Source organism: Ambystoma mexicanum, chromosome 3p (genome assembly GCF_040938575.1).
Source record: "Ambystoma mexicanum isolate Mex_15411 chromosome 3p, UKY_AmexF1_1, whole genome shotgun sequence".
NCBI classification, from domain to species: Eukaryota; Metazoa; Chordata; class Amphibia; order Caudata; family Ambystomatidae; genus Ambystoma; species Ambystoma mexicanum.
In genome coordinates, this window is record NC_090925.1 from 1,232,071,378 (window position 1) to 1,232,086,046 (window position 14,669).

Genomic DNA, 14,669 nt, shown 5'->3' on the forward strand with positions numbered 1-14,669 from the left:
CTAGGTCAGCCTCTTCTGTATAAATTTGTCTTGGAACATTCTGGAATTTGTGTGGACGACCAGCATGTCGCAGATGACTGCTTGACATTGTTGCCGAACCCACACAATGCCGCCATAGCTCACAACTCACACGCTTTTGGCGGGTGTCACCCGCCTTCTAAACAGCTGACTCACCCGCCAAGCCTCCTGCATGCCCATTCATTTCAATGGGCCTCTCACCCGCCAAAAACAAAATCGGGTGTTTTCACCCGCCTTTGTGACACAAATGGTTGAGAGCTATGTGCTGCAAGCTCCCTCATCCTGGTGATGTAGTCGTCTACGGGCTCACTCCCCTGTTGCTTCCTGGTATAAAATTTGAGCCTGTGGAGTACGACGTTCCTCGTCGCCAATTATGTGGTGGCCTCGACAAATGACACGACACTGGTTGCGTTTGGAAGGGTGCTTATTGAGAAACCGCTTGTAGGGGGGGCAACTGGGGTATAACAAGTCCAGAGCAGGGTCAGTGCAAGTAATCACCGTTGTGGCTGTCCAGTTCATGCAGTTTACTGCAGAGTAATGTGTGTTAGCTTCCACACAATGTAGCAGCCAGAGCACCTAGGAGGCTGCCCTCAGCCTTGGAATGACTCTCTATGGCTAACTGGGGGCCTCTGTAGGCAGGCCCAACGAATGTCTGATGCTCAGACAAGAGGTGCACCGGACTGACTGCCTGCTGCAGCCTCTGACGGCGGGTTCTGAGCCCTTCCTGTCTTTTGTGCGCTTCCCGCTCATCTGATCTCGCGAGATCATGGTCACGCGATCTTGTGAGACGGGGTGCCCACAGGTGACACACCAAAACAAACACATAACTGGCAGGCGGGCCAGTGGGAGGGCTAGCATTTTATAAGGGTGGCTGTGGCCCTGCTTGGTGGCAACTAAAGTGGCACATGTCCTTTATGCTGGATTCAGTGTAGTGAAACCAACTGACCTCTGTGTGTCAGTGCTTGCTGTGCTGGGACTAGCTGGCCCCTTCACCCCCTGACTAAGCACACGTCGCAGTGTGGTTATGCTGATGCACCTGCTGCGTGTTTCACAACTCAGTCGCATAACATTCAGATATACGAAATATTTACGTAGCAGCATGACCTGGTCTTTATCAGCCTTTAGATGGTTTGTATTTTACGAAATTATTTGTTTGTGCATTATTATGCTTTAGGAAATAAAACTATTTTTAAAAAAATGTTATTCAATTGCATCTTGCTTCGATCAGCAAAAGTAAACGGCAAAAAAACATGTCTACTCTATGATAAGTTTACATTAAAAAAAAATTAAAACATTTGAAGGAAAAAAAGGAATCACCCCAGATGGGACTCGAACCCACAATCCCTGGCTTAGGAGGCCAGTGCCTTATCCATTAGGCCACTGGGGCTTTCTTACAGAGCAAGATGTCTAAGCCCTATTTGAGCACTACTCTGACCATACCTGTAATGTACTGTTGTCAAATGTTGTGATAGTTTTCTTTGTCCAAGGTACATCACTTTAATTTACAAAAAATGATAAAACCAACGCAGCAATAGCAACATTAGTATATGATGAAAGTACTAAAGCCATAGGAGCACGTCGATGCGCATGCGTACTGTGTGAGACGCCAAAACGTGCATGCAACAGCGGCATTTTCTGACCCTTTGGTGGAAGAAATGGAAAATAAAATGTAAGAGACTATGTTGAGCCACCGTGACCGTCTTTTTGAGTGGGGGCTCATTTGCCATAAATGATAAACATAAAGCATGATCCGCGTTAGAAACCGCACGATCGACAGCCATTTCAGAACACGAAGTGAAATCTAATCCTAGACATCAAATGGTGTGTGTGCCGATTTCGATTTATAATGGTTGCAGCTGACCGGCCATATTGGATCAGGCACTTTGTCAAAAGGGGGGAAAGAATGGGCGGAGCCTGGCGTCATACACCGGCGCGGCGCTAAACAGCATTTCTCAGAAGTAAAATGGCGGACAGCGGAGGCCGGAGCCGCTGGGACAAAAGAGAAGCTGAAGATAAGGCGGAAAGCGCTTCAACAACCAAGGATGATTCTTCCAGCAATGGGGGAGAAAATTCAAAGAGAAACGCAGAGAAGCGTTCGGTGGACGAAACGGAAGAGGACAGCGCTCCGCCTGCCGCAGCCAAAATCTCCAAGCTTGGATTTGGCGTGAGTGGTCAAACGGCGAAGGGCCAGGCAGCCAAGCCCCAGACGGCGAAGCCCCCACCCGGAATCTCCATCAAACTTGCAACTACCAAGGCGAAGGAAGTTGCCCCAGCTGTCCCAAAAGTACGTACGGTGGCATCCGTGTTCAATGAAGATGACAGCGAACCCGAAGAAATGCCGCCGGAGGCTAAAATGCGCATGAAGAACATTGGAAGAGATACGCCGACGTCTGCAGGACCAAATTCTTTCAACAAGGGCAAACATGGATTTTCCGACAACCAGAAGTTGTGGGAGCGGAACATAAAAGCGCGCCCTGGCGAGCATCGCCGCCAGCACAAAGATGACTAGTTCTTCGAATTGGCGACTAGGTGTGGGTGGCTGGGGGCTTTGTTGGGGGCAAGCACATATTTTTAAAAGAACATTTTTCTTTTCGTTTGTGATTCTAAACGTCTTCAAAGGAACGTATGGCTTTGTTTTTACAAGGGAGTCGTAAACCCAACATTCAATTGTATCATTTATTTTTTTTTGCATTCAAATTCGGTTTACACATTTTGTAGTGTGTGATGATATTGAACATGTTCAGTGTAACTAATAAGACAGCCGAAAGGAGAGAGACACATTACTGCCCGTCGGAGCAGGTGAACCCATCTTTTGAAAGCGTGCCCTCCTTGCTTCAAGTCTTGTCTGTTAACGTGCCAACCATGGGTACGTATGGCTATCTCGGAGCCCCGCATGCAGCACTGCATTGGAAGGAGGGATACTCGTCAGGGTCGCCTTAAAGCATCGGGCGCTACTACCAACATGTTTCACCCGTAGCGCATCATAACAAAATACACAACATGCCCTCCATAGGGTCGATCTGCCGCGGCCCACGCCGTGCTATGTTCAGCCCGATTTCGTGTTCACCATCTTGTGCGGAGTAAAACACTTGGTTCCGATGTCCAACGTTTGGGCTGCTTTTTTGTCTTTTGAAGCTGCGTTGCAGAACATTTGAGTGGTGGCACTCTGAGCTCGTCATCGCCAGACACGTGCTGCACTATATATAGAGATATGCATATAATAAAAATGTCTTTTCACCTGTTAAGTGATGCACTGATTACATGCTTGAATATTATTTGCTCACGGTACCTGGATATATATTTTGCGATTTTCAAAGCGTCGAAGCACTCGTTTTGTCATAGCGCTTTATAAATCGACAATACCAGAGCGATGTACAAGAAGGGGTTGGCTTAGGTGTCGGGGAACACCCAGGAAGGATGGTGGCGGCAGCTTGTCGAAATGCGAATCATAAATTGCGAACAGTTGCGCTGCTTTTTGTACATTAGCAAAGGGAGATTACACTGCATGTGCTGTAGGTACAGGTTAAAGGGAATTTCGTGCCATAGCCTGGAAGATCGGAGAAATTAAGCTTCTTGTAGCCTAGAAGACTAGGTAGCACGACACCAACTCCTTCAAGAAACTACTTTTAACACGCTCACTGACTGGTATCATTCAAATATAAATATCTTACATGCGTGTTGGTCATATGTAATTGCATGTTGGTCTTTTGTAATGGGCCTAATTCTAGTTTGCGTCATGCCATTTAGGTGTCTGCTCTCCATAGGTAGCCCCTGCTAAGTGTTGAATGGCTGCTTGCTCCTAATGGATCTATGTGATCACTGCGAGGGGGCGGGGAGTTCTACTACGAGGATGACTATTTTTCTTTTTTCTATTTCATTGCAAGTATATGCGGGGGAGACCCCGCCCCTATTCCCGATACCTTTATTTATTACTTTAACACCCCCTTACATACTTGCAGTGAAATGTGGAGAAAAAGGTTCGGCAGTTTGACATTTTTTTTGTTTTGCAATGAGTTTATGATCCTTCTCCGGATCACTTTACCGGTTTTTGGTTGGTGAGAGCAACATATCTCAATGACTTAACCGCTATCATCATAATCCACACATGCACATTGGTGTTGATCTAAGTACTGACAGGTTCACGCTTCATAGGTTTGCACATAGGAGCGCTGGTCAAGCATTAACTGAAGCTCAGATCACCGTACATGTTAGATGAGCAAGAGTTTAAGGCCCCTGCCTAGATATCAGTCGGGGTATACCTCTGAGGAACAGTAACCGGTGCCAGGGCCTGCAACCTTCAGTTCTCCAGATGTGGCGTAAGACTCCCACGTTCCCACACTATTTGCTCCAATTGGCTATGCTTTGTGGGTGTTCTACTACAAAACATCTGGAGTCAGTTTGCAGGCCAAGTGATATGCTAACTGTACCGTTTTGTCTGTTTTATACCTGGCATTGAGTGTGATGCCTCTAGTTAATGAAATGGTAAATTTCGTAGTACGTTTGCAGCCCAACAAAAAGGAACGGATTTGTCAGGTTTTATTCCATTCCCATGAACTGTAGAAGTCTGTCATGCCTTATTTATTGCCCCATCACTTAGAAATGAAGCATTTTAATGGGGTATATATTGGTCTGTAGTTGAAAAAGTAAAGCCGTTGATGTTCAGATCAGCAATCAGAAAATATACCTGTTTGGTTTGTTGCCTGTAAAGTTCTTTATCTTTCATGTCGCTAAACATGGGAAGCACACCCTCTGGCATGGGTTTGTTTTTTAAAACGTGCTACGTTAAATAACTTTTCTACTTGGAAAGGTTTTGAAAGGAAATTTGCTTTTTGGGAAAGGGGAGGTGTCAGTACTTGGTACTGCTCAGGCTAGAAAGGTGGTGTGCCGTTTATGGCAAACTTGGAAGAACCCACACTACCAACCGAAATGCAGAATGCTACACTCCACACACGGCAGAAATATCACCAACAAAGGGCAAAGAAATCAGTTCTTTAACCAGTTTTCAATTTATGTAGTAATGCTTTTTGTATGTGCACTGTTTTTCTGTTTCTGAGCACTGTTAATTGTGACACAACATTTGGATTAGCCACTGGAGAGTGATAATTGGCACTTGGTGAGTAACACATGGTGTGTTGTGGTATTTTAACCACCAATAGCAATGAAGCCCAGAATGTATGGCATGTTAGCTAGAAAGATTGAGTACACTTGAGATGGTTGGATTTTGTCCAATACAAAATAATTAAGTAGATGGTAGATTTCCCACTGGTTCTGCTGGGCACTTTTGCTCTTCCATATTCGTAAACGAGGAGGATCTGCAATGATATTGCTTGCTTCTGAATTGGTGAATGAGTGAATTTTCATTATATATGAAATTGGTGGGTGCTGTTTTAAGCCAGGGACGACAACGTTTTTGAGTGATGGGTATGTTTGAATGGGTGGCTGCACCTGAGAGGAGTGGTAGCCTGTAGAATCTAGTCTGCATTTTAGTTTGGGCTGTTACTTGGTGGCTAAGTACTACCCAAACTATTTCATTGAAGTACAGCTTGGTGGACGGGGACAGATGAGGGGTGGGTGATTGGTATTTTCCCACCCATGTAATCACTATGGCCATTCCTACCTACTACTTGCCCAAAATACATCCTATGGGGATCTTTCAGCAAGCTCCACCAAGAAGTAACATCGTAGTTTAGCTTGCCAGTGTTGTTTTTAAGCAATCTGCTTGGATATTGGCTTAATTGCAGCTGTAAATGTGATAACTGGTGTAATAAAAATGTCTTGCCTGTGTGTGCTTCCAGCCATTGAATTTTTTTTTTCTTCCACTGAAGGAATGAAGCGGGTGCTAGTGTAGCTAGCTGCATGTAGGTGTTTAAGGTACACATTGTTAGTCACTGCATGATATTGCAAACATCACTATAACAAGCCAACACGTTTCAGATTCAATGCTTGGGGTTGTATGCTTGTAGGTGTTTGGATTTTGTTCCATAAGTGCTTATGATCTGTGGCGTAAGACCGTGACACTTGTATGTGTAATGTTAGACTGTCGCAAAGTAATTGTAGATAGCATAGAATGGCCTTATTACTTGCGTGTAGTCTTCATTGCTCAGACTCTTCCTTGTCACAGGGGTGAGCCATCACCAAGGAGCCATGGCCTCCTTTAAAAACGTATATATTTTTTTTTTTACGCCCCTTCCTGTAATCTGGGTATAAAATCGCCTCTGGCTCAGATTTCCTGTTTGATTACTAAGTGGTTTAAAACCACAATGGGTCTCCAGAGGGATGTCAAGGACTGTGAGGAGGAAGACTTGGAGTAATAAAGATTACCAGTAAGTAATCTGACTGTTACCTCATCACAGTTCTTGCGCTGAGGGTGTACCGGGGGCAGAAACCATAAGGAGATATAACCAAAACAAGCACATGGTCTTGCTTTGGTGCTGTGATAGCCATCTAATTTACCTGTAAATAAACAGGCCAGAAACCCTAAGCGAATATCTTATGAAAATGTTGAGTCTTGACTAGTGTGGGGAAACAATCAAGCGTTCCAAAGGCCATTCATGCCAATGCATGGAACGCCAAGGAAGCCACTGTTCTGTTAACAAAGGTATTTGAGAGAAAGTCTCAGCCCTTACTAAGACTGGTTTAGAGTAAACCTATTGACAAAGCTGCCCAACAATAGAATGTATCTAATACATTTACTGTGTTCCCCAGCAAAAACATCTTTCAATCAGGACACCTGGAAGACCACACACCAGAAAACCTGTCTGAAGTTATAATTAGACCCCGGTAATCAACACCGCCTGGCTGGATAATGGGTGGATAGGACCTGACTGATGGTCTAAACCTGAGAAAATAGGAAGTTGTTTCCTAGACATTTGACTTTCGAGAAGACTGTCCAGTTGGCCTAAATTGACATTTTAAGGTCGAGGATTAGGTTTGTCAATTGGGGCAGCAAGAATGACAATTTAAGGCATGTTTGAGAAATCCCTTGATGGACAGGAATGGCATATCCATGAAAAGTTCAGACCAAAACAGGCAAGTGGCCGGCAGTACAACAAGGGCCTATCCTGCTTACCTTTTTAAGGAATGCACTGATTTAGCTCATAGCTACATTACACAAGGCATATCCTCAAAGTGACACTTATGTAAAGGAATAGAAAGCAGAACTGCGCAAGTTGGGGTTGTCTTAAACCTAGAGGTACATTCAAATCCTGCAGCAAACACCGTTGCCAATGAGACAAAGGGGGTTGATTAGCTGGCTTGAAACCAATCTGACATTCTGATCCGTGTTCAAAATTGGTCAAATTTAACCTAACACAATGAATCAGCAAGGTGTAAAAGCCTGGCCATGGGTGAAACAAAATGTTTTTACCTCCCACAGCACTAGCCCCCTTTGACTTCCAACATGCACACTGCCCCCTTGGACTTAATTGTTTAATCTCTCTCTGTCAGACCACCTAAACGGCCTCCCTCTAACCTGCCCACTCTGACAATGTCATCCCAGCATCCCTCATTAAACAATTGATCATCCTGGTGCTCAACATACTCCTTAGCATCATTGCTGCCTACCTCTCGGGTGGGTTATTCCCAGACCTGGCCAACTACTGGCCCATTGTGAACCTCCTGTTTATGGGCAACATTGCTAAAGGGGGGAGGGGGACTGTTGCTTGTCAATTTCCAAACAGAATTGAATAATACACCTCTTAAACAACAATCAGTTGGGGTTCTGCCCTAAGTGTAGCATCAAGATAGCCACCATTCAGGTGGTGGATGATGCCCCCCAAATCATGGATACGGGTGATGTATGCCTCCTCCTTTGCTGCAATTGAAAACTGACCACTGCACCCGCCTCGCCAACAGGATGGGAATCTCTGGCACTGGCTTGATTTTGTTTACCTCCTAACTCTCTGGCAGACACCAGGCTGTCCTGAATGCATTACATTCTAACCAACTCGGTTTCCTGCAGCTCCATCCTCTCACTGATCCTTTTGAACCATTACATGGAGTCTCTTGGCAAACGCTTTTAGGATTCCGATATAGTCATCCACTAACATGCAAACAATACTCAATTGTACATGAGTAAAAAGTCTACAGGCCACCAGTCGCCTATGTGATTACCTATCCATCATCCAATCCTTGATGTTGCCTGCCTACCTCAAACTTAACCCATCCAAGACCAAATTTATCCTCATTTGACCAACCGCTAAATGATTCAGCAAAATCCTTATGCTTCATCATTGATTGCAACCTGTCCTTCCAACAACACACAGCCAAAAGAGCCCTGTTGGCCTGGCTCCAAATATCCACCCCTCACAAAATTAAACCCATCATCCTAAAGACCTCCAGACTGTAATTCAGGCACTTGTGGTGTTGCATATCAATGGAGGACATGCCTTTCTGAGGGAATATGGGGGGGTAGGGGCTTCCTAGCCGCTTACTTGGCGCCCCTAAATGCAGATCACCATGCTGCAGAACGTCTTATGGGTTTAGAGAAATGTGACCAAATCGCCCCTGTCCTACACAAAGTACGTTGGCTTCCTTTAATGCTGGGTTACTGTTTAAGACTGCATGTATCTAGCACACCATCGTACACGGTAGCTAAGCACCACATATCTGGTGGCAAGACTCCAACAGAGCCTGCAGTTAACTACAGCAACAACGATTTGCTACCTGAAATGGCACCAAGGGAAACCAGTGTGATTTCTTGGCTGCCATAAGGATCTCTTCTAGTTTGCATGAGTGAATCATGCTCGAGTCCTGTAAACCCAACCACACAGCTGCAAAGATCATACCCTGTGACCTGGCTGAGAGGTAGTAGAACTCGGCTCGGCTTGAAAATCTAATCCAACAAGGCCAAGTGACAACTCAATATAACCTATTCTCATTGTCCACAGCAAATGACCAGTGTTGTCTTGATAGAATCACTAGAAAAGGCTGACTTGCACAACTTCTGCATCCCCCCTCCCTGCACCCCGTATGTTTTCTCCTCTGTCTTCAGAGCAATTGGCCAGAAATGTATTGGGGGAAAAACCTGAAGGGTGCCTGGGTGTCCTAATGTTGCCCTTGTGTTCCTTCTGCCCCTGCAGACCTTGCCCCAAACATTGATGATGTGGATAAGCTTCAGAAATGGCCGAATTGCTCAGGTTTACGCCCCCTCACATAGGAGAACGGACAATACTGTAACTACATCCAAATAAACAGAACAGTTGTGTCAAATTTCAGCTTCCTTAGGTATCTCCTTGTGATTTTACAAATAGTGTATCCCTTGAAATACCCATACCAACCCTTGCTTGCCACGATGAGGGTAAAAAGAATGAGGTGCCCTATAAGGTACATTTTTAACAACATTTTCGTAGTTGCTATAGTCCCTCAGTTAAAAATGGAGCCCAGCAGGAACAATTAAAATAAATTTTATGTAGCAACTATAGTTTAATTACGTGTCTCAGTACTCCCTGCTGGCTGCAACCCCTAATGTGGCTCTAGACGTGCATCTTCCCTTGGATCTCTGATTAAGAAGATAGTGAAATGAAAAACAGTCACACTAACAATATACAGCTTCTACTAAAGGTGTTTGCTCTATGACCATTGCAAGTGTCTGTAGAAGGTCAACACTTTAAAGTAGGGGGTTAAGCAGAGCAGCCATTTTTTAAGTCCCAACAAAGGAAAGTGATGCCTCCAGTTGAGATCACTGTTAAAATCCCTTACGGTTAATGTTTTTCCTGAAGCCAAGTGACAGTGAAAAGCAAAAGAAACTAACAGTGTGGTTGGATGTCTCGTGCTTAAAAGTGCAAAGAATTAGAACAAATTGGTTAACCTGAGATGGGCAGTGAGTTCACTTATTACATGAGCTGGGATTGGACTCCTGTAGCAGGCTAGTTTTCTTCCGATTAACTATGGGCTTTCACCTTTAAAGTAAGAGGTCTTGCACCCCTTCTTTGAATCCTCTGGAAGAAGATTTTGCTGGTCCCGACTGAGAGAGCAGTCCTGTCTAAAGTCCTCCAGTTGTGAGGTGTAGGCAGGTGGTCCAAGGCAGATGCAAGCTCTGTTCCCTAACCATCTTCCGGGACCATTGGGGATTAACTCTTCTGCTGGACCAAGAACGCATTACGACTAGCACTCTGTTGCCGTTCTCCCCCGTGTTTAGGACCTCAAGAAAGGGACTAACCTTGGCTCTTGAGCCCCTGGAGTGGAACTCAAAAGCACGTGAAGGCCAGAACAGCCAAGATCCCTTTGGAGTTCACTGCTCTCTAAACCGCCGCCTGCTGTTCGCCAACGTGTGAGCTAAAGCCGGCTATTGCCCTAGCTTGCTGTTACCCAACGTGTGAGCTAAAGTGGGCTATTGCCCTGGCACAAACCAACAAAGTACTTCTGCCTTGCATTGCTTGAGTCACTGTTTGAAGCACCAGCTTTTTCATCACCGCTCTTGTAAATTGTTCAGCCCGACCCTGGTGTCCCCGATCAGCGGCGACCTCTGAGTCTCTGCAACAAAACTACTTCCCTGCTCCTCCTGGTACCTGGTCAGCCGCTGTTGGATCTCGACCGCCAACTGAACCTGGGGACCGCCTGAAACCGCACAGTTCGAGTAGACTCTTCAATACCCAGCTTCTCTCTGTTCGACCCCGGATTGATATCAGCTTACCGTTTTACCATCCTCGAACCGAAAATAACCTGCAAACGATTTTGAGAAGCCGGTTCGATGCTGTCGACCACCAAGACATTTGAAAAGGAATGTCGGATTGGTATCTGCTCCCCTGGTCCATCTTTGGGTCTTAGAGACTGCATAGGTCATTTGAATCCCTTTTGTATGCTCAAGATTTAGCCTTTTGAAGATTGTGGTCTTTTACTTGCCCTTTCTCCCCGTCTCATTACCCAGAGTGCTACATCTATTCTATCTTTGAGTATTTTTTCTGCCTTTTAAAGGGGTGTTTTAAAAAAAATATAATACAGCCACATATTGGCTTTTTATGAAAACAAAATACTGTACAATTTAGATATCACCCTCGTCCCCCAATATAAAATCGACAAACATTCCAATGCAGCATTTAAAACGTTCAGTGTCACTAGGCAAGCAAATCATCAAATTTAGGTCAACTCATCCAATATCACGGATTCTGTATGATCAATCAAAGACACTGTAGAGTTAGCTCAGGCTCAAAAAGGGGATGATGTTCAAGGATTGAGTTCTTTCCATAAATTAGTCGATGGTAAATAAGAGTCATGTTATTGCCCAGATATTTGTGCCACACAGAGTCTGATGCAATGTCTAGAGTTAATTATACCAGTGGCTAACAAGGCTATGTGTCTGCTCTCAGTTAATGAATTACATGTGCGAAGAAGATGTTTAACTGACTCCATTTCCCTGCCCTAACAAAACCTGTAAGTGCATTCTGCTCTGACCATTTTCCGTCTCGGCCCAAGGGTATCAGTGTTTCCATGAGATTACATTTGACCTGAAATACTCCATGTGCACAAAGGAGTTATGAAAATCCTTACAATAAAAGCCCAGCTTTCGCTCTACTGGAAGCCTTGGCTGAAAGATTAACCCATGATGGAAGGCCATCTAACCTGTACAAGTGCGACTTCATTAGCCTCTTGTATTTAGATCTAATCATATCTTTGGGGCTAAATTCCAGCTGATTTTCCCATTTAATGCTTTGCTGTAGAATATCAGTACAAGTGTTAAACTTTTATCTGCTCACTTCAGTCAAAAGTAAAGTGAGCAAACGGTGACCAGCTGACCGTGTTAATTTCCAATAAAACATGGCTTGTTGCATTGCCAGGAGCACACTTGCAGAGGGTATATGCAGTTCGCACAATAAGAATTCAACAGGGTTCTAATGGGAAGATGCATCATCATTTTAATGCAGTCATTCTTCAATCTAATCAAATCACAATTTCGGAACAATTTTCATCCTAAAAACCATTTTCAATTAAGACGAGGAGTATCTTGCATGATGGAATGCAAATCTCTTTAAGGCTTTTGGCTGTTGCTTCCCTTCATGTTCTATTCTTACAGCGTGAGCTCCCAGCTAAGTGTATCTTCTAGTGTGGTTCAAAGATGGTTGTATTCTGACACTCTTTGCACTATTGACTCCGGAAGTCTCCAAAGTTATTTCCTAGGTGGCTTTCTTTTACCAGGGATAAAAGACATGCAGGCTCATTGTGAGTCTGGTGGTTAATGGTAAAAGTGGCGGTAACAGAATTACTGCCACTTTTACCATACCGCTGAATCATGAGGCGGTGCTAATTCCATTGGTGGATTTACTTCCAACGCGTGGCAGAAGTTGCCTTGCTGGTAATTCGACGGGTGAAATTGCTGCATAGGTCCAAAACGGTATTACCACCGTATTACAAGTTGAAATGCTGCTGAGGGGGTAATTTGCCAAAAAAAACAGAGCAGTTACCTTCACCTGCCTACACTGGACTGGATGGGCATTAATGTACAGGCTAGAGAATGTCAGGCACATTTTTCTTGCCTGTGCCATGCTGCACAACATTTGCCTCAGGCAGAATGTCTCCCTGGTGAGGACATACCACCTCCAGAAGAGGAGGACTCCCTGCCTGCGGGTGCTTCGCTGGCAGGCACTGAGTGTGCAGAGGGTGTGGATAGGTGACTTGTTCGACAAGAACTGATGTGCAATTTGTATTTAGCACATTGATATCCACATGATATGCACCTCTGTCACGTTATGAATTAAACACGTGCACAATAAGGACTGTCATTGTATTGTAGTCATTTATATAGTGCCATTTTCACATTTGTATGGCCTCAATGCGCTTTGTGGTTGGAACGGCCTCGGGTATCGAAGTACATGTATGTGAAAAACGTTCTAAGAGTAGACTTTAAGATGCGTGTTTGCAGCCAGCCAGGATTAGGACTTCAGAGGACTGGCTGGGCTCCAGTAAGAAACCCAAGAGGCCAGGTAAGTGAGCGGGTGCTGTCGGTGGTCAAGACAGAGTACTAGTGCAGGACACCCGATGTGTGCCCAGCTAGACCGAATTTGTTGTAGGTGGTTGCTGTATACTAATGGCAGAGGTGTTGAGGCACGTCAGGGGTTTCAGCGCGGTAGGCTATGTGAGCAGCTAGACCGAATTTGACATATCTGTAGCTGCATTTTAGAGTGCATATATGGGGAGCCGTGTCTCAGACATGTCCACAGAAGTGGTGCGTTTATACATACCTAACTCAGACAGAGTTTATCTTCAATGTCACTTTGTTTTTTTTCTGACCCCTAAGTCTCCTAAGGCGATGGGCTGGTTGTTCGAGTGCATCTTCTGGTGGGGTTAGCATGCTACCATTGGGAAGGACCTGGCTAGTGGCATTTGTTGCTTCAAGTGAACTATTATTTAAATTACAAATGAGAACACACCCTTCCTACACCCCCCCCCCCACAATGCCACCCCCAAAACACCCTCCCGACCCACCTATCTCCCTCCCCACAAGGCCATCTCCAACACACCCTTCCCACCCACCTCTGTCTGCCCCACAATGCCATCCCCAACACACCCCCCTCCCCAAAACACCCATGGCTCTCCACCTCCCTTATGCCGATGTATAGAGTGATATCTACGGTCACTTGCAAAGCCTCTTGCCCAAACAAGCCTGCTCCAGCAACTTTGCAGCCAGGTGGTGCATGGAGGGTCGCCTTGGGGTGCTGGGCAAAGATTGCTTTGTGGGGGTGACATAGTTGGACTGGTCTGACTCAGCCCCCCTGATGTGTTGGAGTGTCAGGAGCATTCTTGCCTGCATTGCCTTGGCAAAAGCCAAAATGCTCTGGGTCATCTCCCTCACCCTTTCTCCCACGACAGTCAGGATGGCAGATGTAACTGCAGACTGTCATTGGGCCCGGTCCATGGCCCTCACGATCCTCTGTGAGGCGCCCTGACACAGTCTCAGATGACCTGCAGGTGTTGGACTTGTGTGCCCGCCAGGGTTTCCAAACACACTTGTTGCTGCTCAATAATTTTGAGCCTCCCCCATATAGCATTTTATGATTGCTAGACTATGGATTGTGGGCTATGGGGAGGGCTTGTGCAGAAGCAGGGTGAGCCGTAAACCCTGCCACTTACACTTCCACCTGTGTCTCCCTCAGACTCCAGGCCACGCTGACCGTGTGGCTGGTCCTCCCGCTCAGGTGACAAGGGGGTGTCATGGGTCAGTTGGGTGGCTGTGGGTGCAGCTCCTTGTGCGTGGGCGCCAGCATCTGGTGCATGTGGTGGTTGCAGCTGCTGGGGGTGCAGCACCTGCAGCTGTGTTGGCAACGCTGCCATCAAGTACCATGCCAGCGCTGCTATGTGTGGCCCTGCTTTTCCCTAGTGTTCCACTCCTGCCCTTTCTCCTTCCCTTCCCATTGCTGGGCGGTGGATGGGTGGTGGCTGTTGGCGTACCATTGGAGGCCGAGCCATGGAATGTAGATGGGCCGGCATTCTCCTCCTGAGTTGCCTGTGAACCTGTTGGGTGGACAATGACATGCTATTAGTCACATGCATACTTGTACATGGGCTTGCTAGTCACACATGGTACATGGTGGAGGAAGATCATACACATCTGGCCTGATGGCTATGGTTGATTGCAGGCCAATGCATATGGCCAAAGCAAGGGTGGTCTGCTGAGGGTGTCCACCACTTTGGCATGTGCTCTTGGCCTCTTGTGCTGA

The 14,669-nt window shown here is 45.8% G+C and overlaps 1 protein-coding gene and 1 non-coding gene across 2 annotated transcripts; one reads left to right on the forward strand and one right to left on the reverse strand.

Moving 5' to 3' along the window:
• Window positions 1–1,332: 1,332 nt before the first annotated feature.
• TRNAR-CCU (transfer RNA arginine (anticodon CCU)) lies at window positions 1,333–1,405 on the reverse strand. Its single transcript has one exon. It is a non-coding gene; the product is annotated as a tRNA-Arg (tRNA).
• Window positions 1,406–1,952: 547 nt separating this feature from the next.
• On the forward strand, window positions 1,953–3,263 carry PCNP (PEST proteolytic signal containing nuclear protein). Its single transcript, XM_069652703.1, has one exon. It carries the CDS (start codon window positions 1,982–1,984, stop codon window positions 2,525–2,527), a length of 546 nt encoding a protein of 181 aa, XP_069508804.1. The 5' UTR covers window positions 1,953–1,981; the 3' UTR covers window positions 2,528–3,263.
• Window positions 3,264–14,669: the final 11,406 nt, after the last annotated feature.

What these genes read in the sequence shown, in the direction of transcription:
- PCNP (XM_069652703.1), top strand. Translation starts at nt 1,982, where the DNA reads ATGGCGGACAGCGGAGGCCGGAGCCGCTGGGACAAAAGAGAAGCTGAA.